Raw genomic sequence first — 24754 nt, 5'->3', positions numbered from 1 at the left:
AAACACCCACTACTGAATTGAAAAGCTTATAAAGTTTATCCATTTTCTCACTCCAGGACAGGTTTAATGATTTGTTGTTCTGAATAGCAGCAAGTGTTGAACCGTCCACAAACRTGCAAAATCAGTCACGGTACAGGAAGACCCAACTACTTTAGTCTTCAAGTGATTGTAACTGGTTTTGGCAAACATTCAAACCATTCATACTTTTCTAGGAAGACAATTCTCAGGATGCAAAGTTAGGGTGTATGTTGTCATTGGCAAATGAGCCACACCTAATGATACATATAGAAACAATCTGTGAGGGACATAAGAAAACCGGAGTAAAATATTATCTCATACAGATACTCAGAGGCAAGAAATGATCATGGGGTTAAATTACAGTAAGCTGTGGGCTTTTTATTTTGTTGAAAAGTACATTTTTTACTGGATTCAACATTGTAATAAGATGAAAAGAGGTCCATCGGTAAGGGAAGAAAAAAAAAAAAGTAAAAATTTGGAAATACTTGACACAACTAAAACCAACAGCAGCTTTTCCAATATCCCGTAGGCAGGCTGTAGTAGATGTTTCCTCATTTCCATGGAGAAAGTAAGTCTTTGATTAACATCAGTTTAGCAAAATGCTGGTCTACTTGAAACCTGCGTTACTTCCTTTCTTTTTTTTTTTTTTTAATATATAATAAAGGTAATGTATAGCTTTTATTCTGAACCCATGCTTTAACAGTCAGAATTTATCCATATTTAATTACAATTCTACCACAGTTTTCTAATCAAATAAATTTACTTTGTCCTCCAAGCAATCACCTCAGTATTCCAGTATGTAAAAAATACTTTCATTATGTTTATTATAAAAATATAAATGTTTCCACTACAAATCATTTTACATTAGTAAGAGGCCATCTACAATTGCACAATATATAAACTAAATGAGTAAGTAATGCTTTAAAATACAAGTTAAAAGTAAATACATATTGCCAATCAAACCACATCTATACATTGCTTATTGAATGCTAAGTAACAGCACAAAACTAGATATGTTATGTTAACAGAAATAAATAAAATGGAAACTATATTTAAAGATACAAAACCAATAATATGGTATGCAATTTTGTGAGTAGTTGCATTTTGCTTGATGTTGATAACCAATGCAAGTCCTGTACAGGAAGATGGCCACACAAATTCTAATATGTCTACTCCACAATGAAGAATTGTACACTGCTATGTTTACATATGTACATGGGGAAAAGGGAGGATAGGATGTTTGCAACATAGGCCACTTACAGTACAAATCAACTTTTGACAGGGAGAAAAAGCTAAATGTATTTTAAACGCTCTACTTCTAATAGGAAAGAAAAGCAAAATTGAGATTTTTCTTTTTTTTAACCTTAAGCATCAGTGAGATTTAATCATTTATATTGAGCATGCTTAAACAGTGGGCAAGGAATATGACATGATACGAAGAGAAAATTCAGGGTGTTTGGTGCAAAGTTTTCAGTCTCAATACAAAACTGGATTCTTGCTTTCAGAAGCATTTCACAGGTCTCTCCCCTCCCTCCCCCCAGCAGCAGGATGAAGCTGAACAGGAAAATCAAGAATATGTTATAAGAAGCCATCGCCACACATACTGTCTCCAAACAGATTTTGGTGACTTAAATTCACTAACAATGTCCGATTTAGATCCTAAGCCCAAACTGAAGAGAAGCAAGGCCTTTAACAAACTAAACATGTGATAATATAGCTTCGTATTTAAGATTTAAGATGTATTTAAGATGCTGTATTTCAATACAGATGACTATCTACCATGAGAGGTTCTTCATATCTTAAGTGCTTTCAATTTTTAAAGTATTTTCAATTTACTTTAAAGCCCATTCATTCTTCTTTCTTTAAAACTCATTTCCTTTTCTTTCAGATCATATAAATAATGCTATCCTATGAGTATATTTCAAACTGAATCCTCTTAAGCCTGCTCACTGCCAGGAGTCACTAAGTAGCTCATCTGCCTCTGTTTAGCCACATGTGATGAATATCTTCTCTTTACATTTCCTAAGTCTTGGATCTGGGAGGAACAATTTAAAAGCTACACTGAAATGCAAAGAACTGACCCTTCCTTTGCATAGGTGCCCTGTGCTGCTAGGACCTTCAAAAAACAAATCAAATCAACATCAAAAGCAAAAGTAATTAACTGCTTTTCCCCGCATGGCAAAATGAGGCATGTCATATAGTAAACTGCCTTGCTTATAGTCTTGGATCATCTCTCTGTCTTTTCAGGGACTCACTGTTATTCACCAGGAAAAGGTTTAGGTTTAAGCAAGGCAATTTGTAAATCCAGGGTGTTTTACAGGGTCAGCCAGTGCTTGACTTCTGCATGCCTTGTATCAAGYCTAGAGTGTTAAGAAGCTTACTGTGTCTGCGTGGAGCACAAAAAGTGCCTCATGCCGTGACTTAAACTAACTGTTTCCAGGGCAAATAACTATGTCCACTCAGAGTAAAGACCAACATGCACGGGAGCAAAAATTATACCTTGAGTTAGTGAGAAAAAAACACGGGGGAGGACTTACRAATCCTGCTTGTGAGGTTCCTTTTCCTACTGGGTACCATGGAGGCTGCCTTAATGGCAGTCTTTCTGCTTTTGTTCATGCAATTAAGCAGAGTTTATTCTTCTTCAAAGCACTGCAGCATCCCTTACTCTTTGACTCACCTTTCAGAAGGAAAAGTCAGCTGTAACTACCTGTTGGATGGAGTCTGATATTTTTGGTTATATGAGAAAACATAGTAGACTGCATCCTTGCAAGTGCTCGAGTTTTGGGACTCTCAGGTAGCCATAAGATATTGAATGTATTAGCCCTGCCAAGGCTGGGGTGGCACCAGGCATATGCAGATAAGCAAACACAGGTGCCTAAGGAACCTGAGAATCAAAGGGTAAGGCCCCTGCAGGACTGCAGCTGAACAAAAGCCTTGAGGATCAGACTTAGGTAAAACTAGACACCCAAGTCCTATTTTCTGAGCTTAAATTATCCCTTTACACCTGGCTGCAGGTCACCATCTCAGCCTAATTATTGTTTGCTGCTTCCRTGGTCATACATCTCCCTCTGAGCTACCTGATGAAACAGAGCATCAGGAGCAGCATCTATGAAATGGAAACCAGAACTGGATCAGGCCTCAGTGACCTCAGAAAACGCTCTCCTASGTTAATGTGGGATGCAAATCTGGCTCCAGTTACACACAGTAGGCAAATATGCCACCTGAACATTGCCTGAGAACAGCGGTACTTGTGTCAGGCTTTGGGGAAGTGAAGGAAATGCATTTGCTTGACCGGGGGAGACGTTGATTTGGAGGCTGATATGCATAAAATTCTGCCACGATATGAGCCCATGTTAAAATATCTTTCACTGTAAATGGAAGGAATGTTAGCAACTCCACATGATTTCTTCAGTGATATAACTGGAAAAAGACCATCCTTCTATATTCCATATATGATGTTCTGAACATAGATTTATCTAGAAATTAACCTTCAAACAATTGCTTMGGTTACACCAATGAAGTTTGGATAACATGTGACAGATGGCAGTAATACAGCCAGGTCAAGGTATTTAAGCATAAATATAAACAATAATGGAAAAAAAAAAGGAAATAAATATGTGTTTTCAAAGTTAAGACTTTTTTTCTATTTAAATGAACACATTTAGGGAAGCTAACATCATGGCAAACATCTTTTGTCAACTAACTCAAAGTCACTACAAATTTTATTTCTGTATTCCTTTCCGAAGTTGGAATAGCATATTACAATGACAGTATAGTAAATATGGCCAGATATGTTTTGAGGTATAGTCCTCTATTTTCCTTACTTTTAAAGAAATAAAATACCTGTTACAGATCTCTTCTGTGTATAAAAATACTGCAAGTCTTCCTTTCTTCTTGTTTCAAATACACAGCTTTTACGTCCATGATTTTTTGTATGTTATTCAGTCACTTAATAATCAAATGGCTCTAGGTTTTTGTATCATTATTTTTACTTGGAAGGAAGTTTTACACATTTTTTTCTTTTGAAATTTATTATCTGCATCAGTCAGTTAAGAGCACCCACCCTTTAGGATTAATAGATAGAAAAGAAAGTTCACTCCTATTTTTAAGGCATTTATACTCAATATCTGAGTGTCTTAGTGGGYTTGAAATTTCAACCATTATGTTTCCAAAGCTGTTGCAAAGATCTCCTTCAAACTGTGCCGTTCATCAGCCATCACTTTTGCCCTTTGAAGCCACTTCTCTCCATTTTTCGTCCTGAGCAACATCGTTTTGCTACCTTACACAGGAACGGGGCTGTTCTTCGTATGAGTTTCTAGAGCTTTGATACTGCTAATAATCTTCTTTTGTGGCCCCACAACTGTAACACCGACTTTCTTCATGTCCCTGGAAGAAAGGGAACATGCAGTCTGTGAGAAAACATATGATTTCTATGATGTGAGTTGATGTGAACAGACAGCAGTCAACTTATACTGCTGCATAGGAGGAGCCACCAGGTATGGAAATACTGCTGCAAGACAAGCCCTGGTAGAAAAAGCACCAAGGGATTTTGTATGAAAACAACAGGGGACTGCAAAGGAGAGAAAGAAAATAATATAGCTAATTTAGCCTTGTTCTGCTTTCTTACCCGAAAGAAAGGCAATGAAACGGTGTTTTCTGATGATAAACATGCTGGGAGTTGGAACTTATAGGCAAGGGGTTCACTTCTAGGCCAGTTATGAGCTTGGGCCTCTCTACAATTTCCATGTCATGTTTCTACCAGTCTGACTGTTTTTCCCGGTCAGGGCTGACATCTTCTTCTTACATACTGGATGTATACATACTCTCTGAACAGTATTCATAACTCTGGTATCTATGTGACCAAACTTGCAGGGTAAACCACGATTTTCACCTCTTGCTTTCTAAGCGGTCCATTCTCTTTGCTCCTTCTGCAACAGGAAAGCGGTTTAACACTTTGCTAAGAGCTAATTAACCAGTAGCTGACAGGAAATTGGACATTCCTAGAGGATTTCTGCACTGTCCCCATGGGGTAATTGCTATAATAAGCCGTTATCAGCCTTTTTATAGCTGCAATAATACACTAATTAACAGCATTAATGTTTTTAATTTTCAGTACTGCAGTTGTTGATTACTTCTTCCTCACTTGTCTCATACCCATCTATCCCACAAGAAGTCAAGATTTTCTTTGACTGTGAGTTGAACCTGATGCCATTTTTTTTTCCAGGTACAAGGAGAACATTAACATGCTGTTCCTTATCACAAGAGCAAACACCATATTTGAACACAATAAACAGTMAAGTTTTTGACTTCCAAGTTTACTATGTTTAAATATTGGAACTGGAAACCACAAGGAATTCAATCTATGAATCATTATTAACACACATTAATAGTGCTATTTCTTCAGAAGAAATTAAAATTTCATTAGCGTAAGTGAAAAATATCTATAAGAATATAGCCTTCAAGTTATCAACAGAGCATCTAACAGTTTTCTCCACATGTATTCCAAGTACAACATTTATAGAAACTTATCCCTCCAAACACAGCACTTTGGCTCCACACTAGAAACTTCAATTCAAACTTACTCTGTGGAAATCTTGGCTATTGTGTCACAGGAACTGTATTCCACGCCCGTGAAAATGTCTTTGCACTGTCCTGTCCGGAAACCGTTCAGCCAATCGCCTGTTGAGCGGAAGGCTGAAATATCAATGTTACTTTGGTCCAGGAGAAGATTTGATGGCCTGAAATAAAAAGAAGAATGTGAAGAATGCCAAAGACCAGGGTTTATTTGGGCCTAGAATAAACACCAGCATCAGTTAGAGCTTCCGGTGATAGGACAAGGGGAAATGGGCATAAGCTGAAACACAGGAGGTTCCATCTCCAGGTGAGGAGSAACTTCTTTACTGTTAGGGTGACAGAGCCCTGGCACAGGCTGCCCAGGGAGGTTGTGGAGTCTCCTACTCTGGAGGTCTTCCAAATCCGCCTGGATGCCACCCTGTGCCACATGCTGTAGGTGTGCCTGCTTGAGCAGGAAGGTTGGACTAGATGATCTGTAGAGGTCCCTTCCAACCTTGAAGATTCTGTGATTCTGTGATTCCAGGCTACATGCAGCTTTTTTGCTCATCTGTGGAATTTATCTGTCACTGAGGTCTCATTTATTCATGTTGGCAGCTTTGAGGAACACTGTGTAATCATTTTGCTTAAGCGATGCAGCTTTTCAAGCCACAGTTTACATCACTGAAGTATCTCAGTGATGATGAGATACTTCAGTATCTCATGAAATTTACGGTTACGTCACAATTTAATGTATTTAAGCATTAGCAAAGACAAGTCTTGTTCAGATGCTRTGTGATTCACCTAGTCTCAAACAATGTATTATTTCTGAATGCATACTCTTAATTTCAAATGGAATGTGTTGGTCGAATTTGCACCTATCAACCATTCAAAGTATTGCARCCTACTGTAAAACCCTACATGGTGCTATTACTGTTGGAAGCAGAAACAATTGGACACTAGTGGCTCTAAAATTATATTAAGTCTAAAAATCAAACACTAAGGAAATTTGCAAGACAAATGCAACTGTCCATGTGAGATTTGTACTTTCCAATGCACAGAGACAGAAACGAGGAAGTTTGCTGCTGAATCTATTGAGCCAAACATACATGCATTTGTATGTGGTGGCCATAAGTTGCCGTTCTATGATATCCCACAAAGATATCATACRAATAATTTCAAAGAATAGAATCATCTGCCTTTGAAAAGAACTTGGTGCTTATGAAGAACACTGAACTGACATGGTGGCAATATTTTTTTACTTAAAATTAAAGAAGAAAACAGCTAGAAATCACCTCCCTTTGCTCACTCAAAGCACTTCAAATCTAACACTGGAAGAACTCAAGACTATGGCTGTAAGATGGTTCCTCAAYCTTTAAGCCCTTGTTGCATTTTTTGTTTCAAGGCCATCACTGCTTTTCATGCACATCATAAGCACTCACTAGTTTCATGAAAGCCACTAGACAAGGAGCAGATTGTAATGATTTGGGGCTACAACTGATCTTGCTGAAAGCAAGAGCAGCAGAGTGCAATACTGAAATAAACCGTCTTTTATATCATTAATCACCTATTTAAGTATTCTCCCCAGGAGCCAACACAGGCACCGAAGTGTGGAACATTTCTTGTATGAACCACACATTGATTTAAACACAGGTTCAGAGATTATTACAACATCAAAATACACGCAGGAAAAATACGAATATTGTGTCTAAAAGCACCCAAAACCTATTTCAGGTTAGCAGCTAAAAACAACAATCCTTCCACATTGCAGCTAGATTTTCAATGAAATCATTTTCTATTTTCTTGGCATTACAGTGCCAAACTTTTCATAGCTGTGTCCCTGTGTCTTCTTCTTGTGTCAATAAGAGGAATTAAAGAAAGCATATCATTATGTTTCTTTAACCATTTAAATCTTTTTACTGTCTGTCTACCTAGAAGCTATTGAGAACAGAAACTCTTCTGAAAATAAAGGATTAAATGTGTATTTTATTTTATCAAGGCAGAAATGTATTGCAGCTGACCCTGCACTTTGCATACTGAAAGTAGCACAACTGTCTGCTCCTCTATTGATCCAGAAACTCTCTTCTGTCCAGCCACGGGATTCATGTTTTCATGGTCTTGTTATTATATTATGATTTTTTTTTTATTTAAAGGCAGAAAGGCTAAAACAATTGCCAGCCCTTTCCTATCGAGTCTCTAGAGACAAGATTTACCTAACTCAGTTTTAGCTGTCTAAAAATACAGCATGTAAGCTTTTTGGACTATTGTTACAATCCGTGGAGAGACGTGTGCATTCTGAAACAGCTCTTCAAGACAAAAAGCTTTCATGAGCTGCCTAACTTTTAGGGTGGGATATTAATCTGTTTCTACCTGTTTTTTTCTCACTGACTTGCTATTGTTTCTAAACTCTGTAAGCCTCCGAACAGCAATACAATCAGTAATGTCTTCCTACTGACAAGGCATCTTAATAATTCTAATTATCTTACTATCTCAGTGCTAATCAGTAGGATAATAGCTTCCTCAACCAGTCAGATGCTATTAGAGAACATCACCTGCTATTCCCTCACTTTTCCCTCCTCTGAAAAACATGTTCCCACAATGAAAAGCTTTTAGCCCTCCTTCAGAATAAAAAAAATAATGTTTTAAGTATGAGTAGCTTAGGGGGGTGGTTCATGCATAAAGCTAAGTACATGCTTAGCTGTGAGATCAGCATGGTGCTGACTCATGAGCACATGAGGCTGAACTAGAGGATGTCCAAAGCAGTCATTGCTGCAGCTCCACGATCTATCTTCTCTGTTAGATTTTATTTCCATGACTCTAGTGAAGAATCATCTGCACAAGAGCCTGATTACTACACCTAAATCCATCTGAAGTGAATTTCTCCAGTGGTGGTAAAAGTGAAATGGGATGTGTTTAGGCACACCCCATACTTAGAAGATATTGACTACACAGTTTAACCAGTAGATTACAGATATTGGTACCTCTTCATCTCAAAGTCAAATCATATCTGAGTATTGAAAAAAGAAAAAAAGCTAAAGAGTTTGTAACGACTCCCAAGATCGTTAAGTGCTTAAATAACACCAAATTCAAACTCTTTACAAGTAGACTAGAAATTCCCAACAGAACCTCTCTACCCAACACTTGTTTTTGTTAAGTTTCATCAAGATGAAAAGTACTAAAATAGCATAATCTTGCAGTACATCTGACTCGCACTGAAAACAGGAAATACCACATCAGTTATACTGGAACTTTTAACCTGAATTTTGAAGAGAAAATAATCTGGCTTTCAGAATAAAATAAAAGAAAAAAGAAAAATAAAGGGTATTGGCTACATATTAAACAGCACCTTCTACCTTTCAGGCTTTGCTAACCATTAAAAATGGGCTGATTTCTTTTGAGATCAGAAAATGATTTTTAGTATCCTTTTCCCTTCTGGGATCCCAGAACACCATTACAGAGCTAGTTGGATGCTTGAAAATCTTAGGTCAAAAATCACAATTGGGTGAATGCTGCTGCATATCCAGTTTCAGCTGCCGTGAGGTTTCAGAGCACTGATGGTCCTGACTGGGCACACCTGGCCTATCTTCAAGATAGGCCACCACAAGAAGGGTGTCGCTCGCTGTGGAGACAGACTGTGGAGATGCTGTGGTAAATGACCAACCTTACACCCTGAGAACAACCACAGAGCGAAATGAGAGGCAGAAAACGTCACAGTCCTACTCTGCCCCCACACAAGAAAGACAGGAAAGCATATAGAGCAACACCAAAATAAAGCCTGAGCTAAGAAGAGAAGATCCAACAGACTTATGTTCTTGTTCTCATGCTAAAAACAGATCTTAGGACCTGCATGATATACAGCTTCCCGTTAAGGGCTCAGGTTTGACAATAAGGCCCAAGATGTTTTTATTCAGTAGCTGCACAGCCTACATGTCCCCGACTACTGTTTGTCCCAAGAAGAGCCAATGCTTTTTATTTATAGTTTTCTGGGTATGGTGTCTGCAATCCCAGGACATTTATTAAMAGTATTTATGAAGTGTTCTTCGTGATAAAGCATGGAGGTTTTTTTTTTTCCCAGCCTCGTATGCCTTTTCAACTTAAATCTAATAAAACAAGGCCTGACTCACGAATCACTAATGAAAAAAAAGTATAAACAAGTTGAAATAGAACAGGTCTCTAGGATTAGGAATTAGAGTGGCCCAAAAGAGCTTTTATGTTTATTACTTGGATCAAAGTATCATCAGAACAAAAAATATGACCTAATTTTAATGTAAGTGACCTCAGAATAACCAGCACTGTAAAGTATCATTTTTCTCCTTGTAGGATTCCAAACAAAAATTAGTTACTTTCCTCCTTGGAGAGGACATCTGGACAGTTTATCAATGAGCAGGAATTTGTCTCACTGGGAAGAGCCTGTGATGTCTCCTCGCATGCACTAAGGGAAAGCTGGGCTTTCTGAGCATCTGCACGCAACGGCAGCGTTTTTTCCCCTTGACCCAGCCCCTAGACAGAARGTCTGAACATGAAATTTATGGGCTGGGTGATGTGCACCATGAGCTCACACTTTACTAGACAAATTAGATGGGTTGCAATCCGTGCAGCTGTAAACGACGTCCTGCAGGGTTCCACCTGATCTTTTACAGCTTTTCATAAATCAGTACCTACTAGCTTCAGAAGAGAGTCATTAAAAAGAAATCATGGAAATTACATGTTTGCTCAGGGGAAGTGAAATAGAACATTTCCCTCTGCCTTTTCTTTTCTTATTATTTCCCCCTGCCTTCTTTTTTGAAAAGCTCTTTTCATTTTGTTGCTTTGACCAAACCATGATATTCCCCTCACTGTGCTATCTGTCGACTGTCACGGAAAGACTTTTGATCCTCTGCATCCTTACTGTCTGTCTCTCTACAGAGCTGTATTTGCTGACATGTGGTGCCCTGAAAAAAAAATATCAACAAGACTCAATTTAAAGAGGAACATTTAACAGCGAGATGCCACTTACAAAATGCCCTCTTGCTGAAAGCTTTCCCTGGATGTGGAGAAAGTGGTGCGGATGGCCATTATGTTAACAGTTGGAATTAACCTTTGAGACATACAAAGGGGCAGGGGGAACTACAGTTTGTTATCATTAGCACAGCCTTTTGTCATAAAGCAGGGAAGCTTTTGTTATACCATATAATAACGACAAAGAACCCAGAAAACATCATTAGAAACCTTCCCACTATGGCAGGATAATCTCATCTGCGCATGGTTGCTATTTGTTGAGAAAGGAATAGAGAAATTTGTAAGTTCAGGTTAAAAAAAAAAAAAAAAAGAGGAAAATATCCTGCCATTTCTTATCCACAAAAGACTGGATTCTGCAACTTCACAGAGGAATTCTGTGGGCATGATTGTGTATTTCAGGTGGCAATACTGCCTCTCTTTCCACTCCTTCCTCCAAACAATACAAACCTCCTTTCATATTTTAGAATTAGTGGTTTCCTTTCTGCAGTCAGACTATAGAACATACATACTTTCTTTTTTCCTTTAAGGGGGAAATCATTAAAAATCATAAAGTAATTTCCTGTGGCAAATTTTAGGTGTTTATAGTATCATTTTGTTAAGTCAAATTCCTCCCTATGGAGGAATTGAGGCCCTTATGGGCCTGAAAGTCACGCTGGACTTTTTACTTTCTAGCTCTATATTGTCCATTGACAAAAAAATTACCGCAGCTTCCTCTTAGATAATGAACAATTACAATTTCAGCTGCCCCTAGATGTCAGTCCTCCAGCTGTGCCTCAGATTAGGGTTTTAAAAGAGCKTCTATCTTTTCAGCATCCTGGCAGGGTATATCAGCTGTCTGGGTGTATCAATGCTCCTAAATTTCCCTTTTTTTCCCCCACCAAAACCTATGAAGACAGCGAAGGCAAAAAAACACCAGTGTGTGGCTGAAATGCTTTTCTCTTTCCCATAATAGGGCTTAAGCTGTGCTGTAACAGAAGCAGCAGGAGTAACGTGGCTGGCCTTTTGGTGGGATTCATAGCTGCCCAGAGAAAAACCCTTAACAGCAACCAGTCATTCCTGGCAGGGCAATCTATAGTTTCTTTAACAGAGGGAGGGAAAATGCCTTAGAGAGCTTTTAAAGCACYGTTCTGGCTCTTAAGAGTCTACCATTTGCGTATATAACTAGCCTTATATTTTGCATTTGGCTGCACTGTGAGCTCTGACAGACAGAGCATTCACTACAGCAGGCACTGCCTTGGTGCAGTTTTCCAGCATTTCCAGCTTAGAAATTCCATTAACACTAATGAGGGCTGCACATGGTAAAGTCAGCACACTGAGCTAAGAAAAACAGAACATAATCCCTCTGAACCACAACAAACAGCAAACATGCAAACCAAGGACATGTTCTGACCAGTCCGTGTTTCTACTTAAATTCTAAACTATATAGCTCGATCTGCTCTGAATTCTTGTCCAAATTTCATCAGCAGAGTCAAATTAGAGGTGTGAAAGTGCAAATAGATGTTTTACTGCACACACTAGAAGGGAGCCCTATCAATTTTGAATTTTGGAGGAACAATGGTTCATTTGTATTTTCCTTAGGCACAATATTCATCACTGCTGGATAAAGTCACATAACAACAGGTCTTTCATGTCCCTATCATGCTGACTAACTGAAGTGTTCCCAAAGCCCTTAAGTTTCACTCCTGCATTCCACATGCAACCCAAATTATGACCATACATCAACGAGTATTATTTAGGGGACCTTTTATTTTTCTGTGTGATTTGTAGTTAACGTTTTCCCACATCCTTGATTTCATTGTTTTAAACTTAGCAAAATGACAAAACTGTATTAGGTTTACATTATTTGAATTCCCTTAGAGCAGGCTGTCCATTTTAGGATATAGAATATATTGTTGCTGTTTTTTTGAATGGGACTGAAAAATCATATGTAGGCTGCTGTTATGCAGCATTCTGCCAAGCCTGGGCCCTTCTGTTGATAGCTGGACACACACAAAGCATGAGCAGCACTGAAAGCCTCTGACTATAAAATGGTCAGTCAGACCATTTCAGTCTTCCTTCCTTCAGTCTTAAAGTTTCTAAGAATGAGAAGCATAAAGGCAAAATTACATCTGGGCAACAATATGTTTTGAGCTTCTGAAACTATCTAACTTGAATGGCAAAAAATGAGAAACTTTTCAACAAAACTGAAAACTCTTTCACAAATATGTGTCCAACCACTGTCCTGGTATCTTACTAAGAAAGCRGATAGAAATCACCAGTTAATTTTACAAACCTAGTTAAAAGCATGAGACATGATAATGTCTTATTAATGACTTTCCATATTAGATACTTGGGAGAGATATGAACTGAGAACAAAGATATTAAAGTAAAAATGTGTCACTAAAACCTCCTTGCCCTGAGATMGTCTTCTTGATTTACTATGCAAAATAAGTAGCAATTTCCAGTGAAGACCCAGTAAAACCAACAAAATTGTCAGCTGTTAACTTGAAGCAGGTTATGATTTTTCTTTTCTTCCCCAAGTAAGATAGCTGTTTGCTTTCTAGATTTTATATGTGAGACAAATACTTGCAATTCTKGTACCTAAATCATTATTAAGAAAAGGTTATAGATCATTTAATAAAAAACATCATGAAACATCAGGTGATTCCAATCATGTTCCTTATTCCTGTCCTAAATATATGTTCAGTATAAAGGGCAGGGGTAATACATCACATCATCTTTCACTTTATCAAAAGATTATTGGAATAAAAGTACAAATACAGAAGCAGTCTCATTTTTTATGTGTGTGCACTCCTTCCCAATTTTGAAATCAACCACAGAGCTGGCAGAAATTCAGAATTTCTGAAAATTACGTATTTGAAGGAGAATGTTTTTCAAYTTTTCCAAATGTTCTTTTTTTTCACAGGTGCTGTGGATTAACTTTGTTGTTCCTATTTTAGTAGGCTCAAAACGACTACATGATTTTTGTCCCCCCTCCACCACAGATGTGAAACAAAGTTAGTTACACATTCACCAGGACAGAAATTGGAAAGTTCCAATATTACTCACATTGCCCAAATCCCATTTCAGAACTTTGAAACCTGAAAGTCCTCCAACAGCATAATCCACTTCTAGACATAAATGTTTAAAAGAAATTTTTAATTATACACTGTGTTTTAGATGTATTTTCTCAAATATCTGGATATGACTGGGTAAGGTTTATATATATAAAATGACAATATAGAGACATTGTATGTCTAGAGAGCCATCTTACATGTAACAGAAAAATGTTTTGGTCAGAAACTAATCAGAAATAAGTGAACAAAAAGAAAACGAAGTGTTAATGAATCCATTTCACATCTGCAGTGTATAGAATATCAGTTGTCTGRCTTCTGGGTTTTATATATATCTCTCTATATATATTCACACAAATGAAATAAGAGCTAATAAGGCCTTTTACACCACAGCTTCAACAAATGGTTAGCAGGCAAGTGAAGTGATGCTGTCTCTCCTATTAAAGTTTAGAAAACTTTCCACGTGCTTTGTATCTGAATGAAATGTTCACAAATGTGAAGTAATACACAATGGACTAAAAAATAATAAGCTCAAGTAGAAAAATAATGAACTTGATCAAACCTGGAAGAGCTATGAACTCACTTCCACCCCAAAAATATCCAAACAACCTAGCAACTCAGTTATAAAAATGAACATAATGCTCAGATAACAAGAAAGAACAGCAAGACATAAATCAAAGAAAAATACAGTAAGGTTTAGCAACCTGTGTGACTTATACAACTTGACACAAACTGAATTCTATATCTACAGCCTTACAGAGCTAGAAATATACTCAAGACAACTTAAAGCACACAAAATATCCAAGAGTCTATAACTAGTGTAGTCTCTGGTGGAAAGGGCTCAAGGTAGCCACCTAATTAAAAAGTGAACTTTGACTGGTTAAAAAAAAATCAGCCATAGTCTCTGTACTTTACAAGGAATAGGAAAAGGATTTTCATGTGAATTTGAGATGAAGTACAACATTGGAAACRTATTATCAAACATTTTTTGCTGAAGTTACAAAAGTTAAAAAAAAAAGTTTTGCTGAGGTAAGGTTGACAATGTAGAAAATTTTGAAAAAAGAASGTCAATAAGGATAAAATTCCCAGGCATCAAGAAATTATTAGATGCTAAAATATGTCTAGAAGGGGTAGAAAAAGTTTGACTCCTCTCCCATATGAAATATTAGTATAAAATATGCTCAGGCTATGGCCTTTGAAAAAGAAATACAGTCAAGCACATCCTTCATTTCAAGTCAGCTAAACATAATGTAACAAAGGACAAGGATATCCCATGCACCTCCAAAAATGTGCTTTTAAATAGGATATAGGATCACAGTGACTACTTGAAACAAACATTTGCTCTAAAATCCATAAGAAGAGACAGGTTTTGCATCTGTAACAGAGATCATGAGACATTTTCCCTGACCAAGTGCATTTCGAACACCTCTCGGCATGTGCTGGGGATGAAGCTGCAGGATTCCTTCGGTAGCAGGACAGAACGGGGCCGAGGAGCCCTTTGCAGCTCGGATTATTTTTACTTCCTAGGGCTATGTGCAGAGGTGCTGTGGGAGCACTTCAGCCTCAAATAACAACGCAGAGTAGCTGTCTGACGTGATGTAATCCACCAGGCCCTCTGGGTCCAGTATAGTGCTTATCACACAGGGCTTTACCACTATAGCCATGTCTGCCCTCCCAGCATGCAGATGGGGAAGGGAAATCTGCCTGGAGATTGATGGTACTCCTTTTTTTTATTCCCTTGGAGCTGCCCTGAATCCCTGCTCTTCCCTGCTCTTCCTATTCCTGCACATAGCTCTGCAGCAACCCGACCCCCTTTGTAGCCTTGCTTCTTATCTCTTCTCCGTCAGCCTTTAGGAAAGGCATATGCTGCATACCAGGGATTCAGTCCCATGCCAGGAGACAGGCTCCTGCTGTAGAAGTAGGACAAGTTACCCGACAGAAGTGTCTCTRCAAGACACAAAGTGGGTGAAGGTTGCTGTAAGTTCCTTCTAGTTTTAGCAGCCTCCTTCCCCTCTTCCCTTGTCGTGCCATGAGTAGAGAGCATCAGGATAGGGAAGTGAGAGTTTGCATTGCCCCTGCCAGTAAATTAATGGAATGAAATACAAGCAGAGAAAGTGGGMGAGAAGGGAGCAAGGCTGCATTTTGGGGCTGCTGAGCAGAAGCTAGTAAGTGCAAAACAATACTCAAAGYGAATGGGCTCCCCATGAGAGGATATCAGCTTTTATGAGAGAGCTGATGGTTCAGTGTTCTTCTCAGATCTRCTGGGGTTCAACTCCCTAATTACAAAGACAAAAACCATGGCAATTTTGCTTTTGTTTGAAATGCAAAATATGCAGGCACRATTCCTACAGTAAAAAACTAAACTCAATATAATGATACTCATGATTCCCAGCTCTCTTGTTCAGCAGACCACTTCAATATATCCCTGCAGAGTAATTATTTGCATGAATCCTTTGCAAAATGGCAATGCAAGATGCTTGACTAAGAAGATAATGGCTAAGCAACTCTATTTCTTTTTCTAAGCAGTCACCTCGCAGATAACAGAAATAACTGTTCCAGTAAACACTTTGGCTAGCTGTGTGTTAAATAGTCACCAATCAAATTATTACTATATAATTACTGTGCAAGCATTCCTCTCTAATTATATATATTTTAATAGCAAAGCCTATTAGTATGACAGCCTTCCTTTTTCCTGGAAGAAGGAAGTCTCTGGAGTAACAGCAGGAGGTAATTAGACTAGTCAGCCTCTACCTCAGGATGCAGCATAATGCCAGGGGACAGGAACAAGGTGGCAAGGTCTATGCCACCTGCACAGCAGGCTACAGGATCAATGCTGTTCTCCAAGCTGCACTGCCTTAGTTCAGTTCCCTTTTTGTGCTTTCTCATTAGACTGCTGTGATGAGGAGTGTGATTTATTAGAAGTAACGCCCTGAGAAGTACATTTTGCTGTGTGCATTTTTAAAGCTTGCCTTGTGTCAGACTCTGGTCTCTTGTCCATGGAAGCAACCATCCAAGACCTAGGTCTGCCACAGCAGAGAARTAGAGTAAATCATTCACTGACTCTTTTGCAGATGGAAGATTTCTCACTACTGATTGTGCCACAAATAATTTTAGATCTCTTCAGATCACTTCAGTATGGCATTTTCTGCATTATATAAACCAATTCACTTACACCATACTTAACAAAAGCTCTTACTTCACCACATCCTCGTTATGTCTTTAGGCGTCAACACACTCTTCCACCACTCTTTCTCAATAAGATAATGCTTGTCTCAATACAGTGATGTTCCAGAGTGTTTTGAATAAACAGGATTATAAATGAATGTTTTTAATGCAATTAGGAACATTGCATGTGTTGGAAGTGAACTCATATTTATAGCACTGATCTAACAGAAAATGTAGGTGCTTTTTTAAGTATGAGTACTATTCAAGATGAAAAGATTATTCATATGATTAATATTAAGSCTATTTGTCAGAGAAGAGTGCAAAATACTTGGGAAAAAAAGCTAAATGCAGCCTACAAAATGCTATGTACTTATAACACATAAGGTCCAGAGAAGGAAAAGGAAATTCACATGATGGCCAAATCACTTGAGGCAAGTGACAAATCACAGAGGCAAATCTCTGCTCTATCTTACAATGAGTAGCACAGTCTTAGCATAACTGCTTTGCTCAATTCAAATAATTAATAATAAATTGGCAAGAAAAATAAGAGCAATAATAAAGATAACAACATTATATGTCTTTTCCATATAGACAGGAAGCTTCCTCTAGCCTTCAAGATTGCATACAGCTACAGCTAAAAGCTGAAAAAGTGGGTTAACCAAGTAAACAAATTCTAATTATGGAAGATGAAGAAAACAAAGACATTTATTTATGTTATGGGCAAAGTGAAATCTAGTATGTCACCTTGCTGCCGCGTTGGTGATTATTTTCAGACTGCTGGGATTACGGATCAGTTTATCCAGGATGCTGACAATCTGCTCAAACTTGGGTCTGTTGTTTCTGTCTTTCTGCCAGCAGTCCAGCATCAGCTGATACAAGGCAGCTGGGCAGTCCATAGGAGGTGGCAAGCGGTACCCTTCATCAACAGCCTTAATTACCTGCACAAGGATAAAAGTTTTTGAAAACCTGGAGGCACTTACATCCACTTGTTCTTATCAATTCCATGAACCACATTACCATGGACATTTTATGTTCAAACAAATGTGTTTATTCACTGATTGTGTTGCAGTGCAATGCTTCTGGTTTATCTGCAGAGTAAACCAGGCAGTAAATTAGGCATACAGAAAGAACTGAAGGAAAGCTAAGATACTGTATGTGACATTGAGGAAGGTGAAAGTAAAAAGCAACTCATATTTGATTAAGCTAAATCCATAAATAAAAACTACAGTTAGTAAGTTGTTTGTTTAACTATGCCTAACTTTAGGAAATCTTGCCTAATCAGGCCCAGCAGCACATGATTTTCAAAGTCTTTGGTGGACATTCCACTCAGCAGAAAATAAACCTATCTTTTCACAAAAGACCCTACACTCATGGATTGAAGGCTATGTAAAAGATTTTTTTTTTTTTATTGATCTCATAGTGACAGAAAATACCAAAAACTATCCTTACTTTATGTAAGGATAAYTATATGCCTCCTGCTATATCCCCTATATAACTATATAGGTGGGCAGTAGAGATTCAATTCTTTTATCATTTGTCCGGGTGCAGCTTGCTGCTCTAACTTGAGTTCCAGTGGTACTCATTTGAAAGTAAAAATTCTCTTTTTTTTTCTTATTTCTTTCATATACTGTAGTATAACGAGTGCCTGACTATAATTATTTTACCAACTTTTAAAGTTTAGTATGGGTAATGATATATAGTAAGCTTTTGGAAAATCTATGTCTACTGATTTTGCTTTAGAAAATCTGATTCATTATTAACTCCTGCAGAATAAACGTAGGATTAATAAGATAAGAGAGAAAAAAAAAAGACAGATATTAAAAAAATCTTATTTTGGAAAATTCTAAGCTTGTGGCAAAATATTTTAAGAAATACATTAATAACTTGGATTGCAAACTTAGATAGTTTGCCAGCGTAGCATAGAAGTCTGTATCACAGGGCTTCTAAACAAATGACTGTACTTCTCTATGTTGWTCCTTGATTACTTCCAGAAGTATTTTGGCTTCATTAAAATCTTAGTAGAAATGCCTTGCTTCTTTTTTTCACAAGCTCTGACAGCAATTTATTCTGTGCATTTGACATTTATGGAAAACTTCTACAGAATATTAGGGAAGTGGAACCAAAGGGGATCACAGAAATTTAAGGAGGGTATTTCTAACAATAAGCTAAGGAATGTAAAAGGGACTGACATCACTGCAGTGGAATTGTTTGAATTATCCAACAGAAAGCCACCAAAGTGATAAAATTCTCTAATACATTCCTCAAGAGGTACAAAAAACCCTGCTAAAAAAAGATGTTAACATTTTGTTAAGTTCATTAGGACTTTTACTTGACCAGGGAGATTTGGAAATTTTCATTTCTACATCTTACTCAGTGTCAATGTCAAAAACTCAGAGCCACCTGGTTTCATTATGCTTCACTTCCTTTCACAGCTTGATCCTTTATTTGAGAACATAACTCAGACAACAATATACTCACATCCTGGTTGGACATCTCCCAGTATGGTCTCTCTCCATACGACATCACCTCCCAGAGCACAATCCCGTAGCTCCACGCGTCGCTGGCTGACGTGAACTTGCGATATGCAATGGCCTCGGGTGATGTCCACCGGATAGGGATCTTGCCACCCTAAGAGCAAAACAAAAGAATAAAAGTCCATTCGACTCTAATACAATGAAAACGGTTTTGTTTGATTATTTTAAATGAAGCTTTGAGATCATCGTTATATTCCTCTAGGTTAAGCTAGTGAATGCCTTTTGTCATGAAAACATCTTCTATACGACATAGAATGAAACATATTGCAGTGTAAAAGCTATGAAGCTATATGTAGTATAGAATGCATACAGTATGCATATGAATATATATGTGCCTAATATTATATTATATTATGAGTAATATAATAGACCTAATAATAAAGAAAGAGTAATTTTGTTGATTTACAGTTACAAAATGTTGGGGAAATGGTAAGATTATCATAAAGAATTAAGTAGGAAATGGCTAATACTATGTCTTTGCTTACATCCTAGACCCTTTGCATAGCATAAAAGGGCCAGATTTGGCTACGGATAGACATTTCAGGTGAATTCCCTGTTGGTGTACAACTTACAGAAGAGATACCATGTTTTCTACCCCATCCTAGAAGAATGAGGAGCCTTGATGCTCTTCTATTCACCTAAGATGAGACCTCCAAATGCATAAGAATGAGCACATGTACAGATCACTTAAGACACAATTAACAGAGATGATCACAGAATGAGAAAGTCTAATGGCACCATTTGCACAGATAGGAGAGTGCAAAAATGTCACGAGGGGAAGTGGTCTTAAATATTTTTTATGGTCACAAGAGAAGCCATCATTAAATGAGTTATACCTGAGAAGACTTCGTGCTAGTGTTACTATTAATATTATAGTTAGAGGAACATCTCTGATTAAGGCTACCACTTAGTGCCATAAATCAGATTAGTAAAAAGTAAAAGCAGTCTCAGGTTTATTTTCTGCAGTAAGAGAATTAGAGGGAAGAGACAATTGTTTTCCAGTGGTGCCAGGTCTGACAGAGGTTTTGAAGGCTCTGATTAAGGTGTCATGCATGAGAAAACAAAATCCCCAAACACAGCAGTGCAATTTTTTCTTTATTTAAAGTAATTATTCCGAAATTAATGTATTTGGATACAATGAGTTAAAAGCTACGTACAGTTAAAGCAATGAAAAACCTGTACAGGAATATTCTGACACAAAACTGTAGCTATTTGAAGTACCTCTGAAACCCCCACTATATCAGCATCTGGTCCTACAGCGATCCTCGCAATAACCTGTGTGGGAGGACCTGAGTAATTCACAAGAACTAAAATATAAAGCTATTAAGACCTCGCCTACTCCTCCATAAGGAGTATAGCTTCCCTGAGAGGTTGTGTAGCTTCACTAAGCTTTAGCTTAGCTATCCTGGTTAACAATAGAAATACTGGAAATCTAAACGGCCTACACTGGAGCCTGGAGCATCTGCAGTTTCGCAGCACTAATGAACAAAGGAGCTTAAATATAGGCAACACAAACACGCTTTACTCCGGCTGTAATTCAGATCTCGAGAATGTAGTTAGACACGTCTTAGAAGGCTGACTGAGTTCAAGGAGGAAATCCGTCTTGGTATGAATTTTTTATGGATCTCATCCTATTCTGTAATCTCAGTGTAGCTCAACAAAGGGGTAAACCTTAATATCAAAAATAACCCTTAAAATCAGGTAATCTTTGGGTCTCCACATTACTTCAAGACCAATGAATCAGACATAAAAAAATTAACAGCAGACCATTCAGCAGACCAATAATTCAGACCATTGTTTTAACGCAGAAGCCAGACTAGAGACCCTAATGTCTCTTTCTTTCAAATCTGGAAATCAATAATAAGATGTCCTTTAGTCACAAAAAGCACATCAAGTTTTCATTTTAGTTTTATTTGTAATTCCCAGCTTTACTGTATAACAGTACTGAGAACATAAAAATGAATTTACTTTTCTCATATTCCATTGAGAATTTATACTATACTAATTTTACAAATGTTTAAAGTCATTCAGTAAGCCCAAGGCATAGGTAAGAGCTAAGCAATGCTCTCATATTTTCTACGTTTCTAACAACAAATCCATTCACATTTTCTGATGTGGGAATGATAGGGAAATCTATTTCACTTTTTCATCTTTTTTTTATGTATACGTAGATGTATATGTTAAAAAATCCATTAAAAACTATAAAAATAATCTGTAGAAATTACRTATCGATTTCACCTTGTTCTGCTATTCTCTTGTGGGTCATACGATACAAAAATGTAAGGTGTAAGGCAAAAAATACATTTTGTGTTTAAAAAAATCCCATCAGCCAGACTATAAAGACTTCCAAATTCAACATATCCTGCCCAACCTGCAAGCTCAGAAGGAGTCTACAAAATTGTCAAGAGTTATAACATATCTGGATGATCAATAACCATGAGTTCTGGTGGTCCAAGGGAGAGAGAACTTAAGAGGTAAGAACATTAGATAGTCACCCTAGTCAAGTGGAAGTGAGAGATGGGCAACTGTTCATCCTTACTGTTTTTGTCTAGGGCAGAAATGCAAACCCTAGACAATGCCCAAGTTTCATATATGGCTTCTACTGATGGCTCCATTTGTGTGTGAAGGCATCAGTATTTCTGGAAAAGAAACTGTCAGGTTGTGAGGTCCGATTCAAAAGAATCTAAGTATAGTYAATGGATTCATGCAATATAACCATGTTGTATTTCATTCACCAGTAAGCACGTCAGTTGCATTTTGAATATAGAGACAGCAGAACATAAACCTACAATATTATCAATCAAAAAAGCCCTTGAGGCAGTGAGTTGTTATACTGATTTTCTTACATCAGTGCAACAAGTTCTTCAAAATATAAATGTCATTTGGGAAGACTCTGGATCTTAGTCTCCAAAAAATCTGATCTCCCCTGAAAGATAAGGCTCACTTTTCAAATTTCATGTTCAGATACAAATGTGAAACCTTCTTGCTGAACTATAGAGAAATAATTGCCAGATGTCATATGGCAAAATATGCTTAGGGCTAGAATATAAGTACTTTATGCAAGGACAGGAAATAATATATTTGATATACAGGTCCTTACCTGTACCATCTTACAGAAAAAACATGTATACARCTGGAAAAAAAAATAGAGTTACACAAAATGACATTGGTCTTGTAACATTTAGGCCTGCTTTATTACAGGATAAGGAAGATTATAAAATTAATGAAATGAAGTTCCTTCTGTTTTGTTTTAGTGAAAAAAATGAAGATGCAGCAATCCTAGATTCTATTGCAAAAAGAATCTTCTCTTTGCTAAGTATCAGCTGTAATTCTGCACTAATCTACAGATACATGTAGCATAAACAGGAGTAAAATAAGGAGAGAATTAAAATACACCTAATTAAAAAAAATGGTCAGAGTACACTGTAAAATTACAATTTTGTTCTTCTGCTCCCCAGTTTGTCAAACAAATTATAATCTTCTCTTTGTATTTAAAAGGGGACTTTGTTCTCCCATTTTATGAATAAATTAGGAATGAGAACAGAMAACAACTAAGTTCTGGAGAATATTTTTTTAGACAAATAAGCATCATAATATTTTCAATATATTTTCAGAATACTTTCAAACTCCAAAAACATACRTGATCATTAATTATTAAAAAATTCTTTCATGTTTCTCCCCATCATTTTAAAGAAATACAAATCTCATTGGAATAACCTGTATCACCTCTTCAATTTTCTGGTGTGTCARGATCAGAAATATCTTACACTGTAAAATTAATCCCTGTATAAATGAAATCAAAACATTTTTTCCTAGATCACAGAGTCAGAGCTATGAAAATTATACTTCCATACCCATTTCTTTACTTGTCTCTTGGTTGTTACACTTTCCCCTGTTGCTCCATATTTAAAATGAGTGTAATGATACTTGCTGCATAAAGTAGTATCATGAAAATGCTAAGAAAAGTATACCTATATTTTATTATTATGAATTATTTGTCTATTAGACTTTCATGCAATTCAATCTTCTTTATCCTAACATTATTGTTGCTCATCCTGCACTGGAACATTGAAACACTATCTAATAATACAGGCTGGTATCACTTGCCCTTCAAAATTACTACTATCAGGGCAACATACAACATGCATCACCAGCTTGCTAAATGAAAAGACATTATAGCTATGTCTCAGAAAAAGGTTTGCCTAAATGTATTTGATACCTCTTTATATAAAAATAAGTGTATGACTAGCTATATTTATTTATATTTTATTAATATTAGTAAAATATAAATTGTTAATATTTTGTTATATTTATTCTGAAGATAAATATTGACTTTCTATATTTTTTTGTCATCATCTCCCTTTAAGAATAATTTCATCATGAAGTCTGATAAACATTCTGGATTTGAGCAGTAAGAAGGCAAAAATCCAAGGCAGTCTAGGTCAGAGAGTCACTCRTGGGGTTTGAAATTAGTGAGCCAGCAGTAACCAAAGGTTTTATCTACGGTAGATGGAGCTTTGATTCCTACAGTATATGACTGTTCAGCATAATTCATTTCAAGCCAATGAAGTCCTCAATTTATTTCTAGAATGTCTGGCAGTACAGCACAGGGCATCTGTTTCCAGCCCTTAACAGCCCATTCCCATATTCTGATTTATAATCCGTTACAGAGTGACTATCACAAGGACTTAGCCATAGGCCTGGGGAGAAGAGAATCAAGAAAAATGGATTCTAACTGGAAAAAATAGAAGARCTTCACAGGGAAACCTGAAGGCAAAATCTTGACATTCATTGATTATGAGACGACTCTGGCTTAATTCAGGACACGTCTTCCTGGTACACAGCAAGATGGTGTCATCTGAATGACATCGGTTTGACTTATTGTCGTCAGGACTGGAAAATTACCTGAACCTCCATACTCATCCTTTATTAATGACTATTTCAGTTTGAAATTATCTCCCACTCAAGTGGTAAATAATCATAGAGCACCTCTTCTCTCTCAGGTGCTTATCAGGCAAAAGCAGCATTCCGTTTTCATTTTTTTCTCCAAACTCTTTGATTAACAATATTATGATGTTTTTTCCTATACAGAAAAATGAGTTAACTGCAATAAATCTCCACTGAGTAGGTGAATAGTTGCAATAGTGCATGCACAAARGAAAGGAACTTCTTAAGGTAGAGCACTTGCCTCTGGCATGCAAAAGAGCAGTGCCCTACCATACCCTCCCTGCTCTGGTACGGTTACTTGAAGACATAGGTTATCAGAATATTTATTTTCACAGCAGACTATTTTTTGAAGTCATGTAGATTTAATGAGAACTGGGTTATGCATGCAATTCGACAACTGGACAGTGTTTTGCATTTGAATGTCATGAACATCAGTGATGTGAGCTGGTGTATGTGTTCAAWCCAATGTAATTCATTGAGTGATTACTA

At 37.2% G+C, this 24754-nt stretch overlaps 1 protein-coding gene across 3 annotated transcripts in view; it reads right to left on the bottom strand.

Moving 5' to 3' along the window:
• Window positions 1-1458: 1458 nt before the first annotated feature.
• The window catches only part of EPHA3 (EPH receptor A3), a 192328-nt gene continuing 169032 nt past the window's right edge, over window positions 1459-24754 (bottom strand). For all 3 annotated transcript variants that reach the window (XM_026036932.1, XM_026036933.1, XM_026036934.1), the window contains exons 13-16: window positions 19263-19412; window positions 17529-17722; window positions 5601-5756; window positions 1459-4404 (exon numbers count right to left, since the gene is read on the bottom strand). In XM_026036932.1, coding sequence (XP_025892717.1) covers window positions 4299-4404; window positions 5601-5756; window positions 17529-17722; window positions 19263-19412 — 606 coding nt within the window. In that variant the 3' untranslated portion in view covers window positions 1459-4298. The remainder of the gene's footprint in view (window positions 4405-5600; window positions 5757-17528; window positions 17723-19262; window positions 19413-24754) is intronic.

This window comes from Nothoprocta perdicaria, unplaced genomic scaffold (genome assembly GCF_003342845.1).
Source record: "Nothoprocta perdicaria isolate Ctin4 unplaced genomic scaffold, notPer1 scaffold_188, whole genome shotgun sequence".
In the NCBI taxonomy this organism is placed as follows: domain Eukaryota; kingdom Metazoa; phylum Chordata; class Aves; order Tinamiformes; family Tinamidae; genus Nothoprocta; species Nothoprocta perdicaria.
The sequence above is the reverse complement of the archived record's forward strand: the minus strand, read 5'-3'. Positions and strand labels throughout refer to the sequence as shown.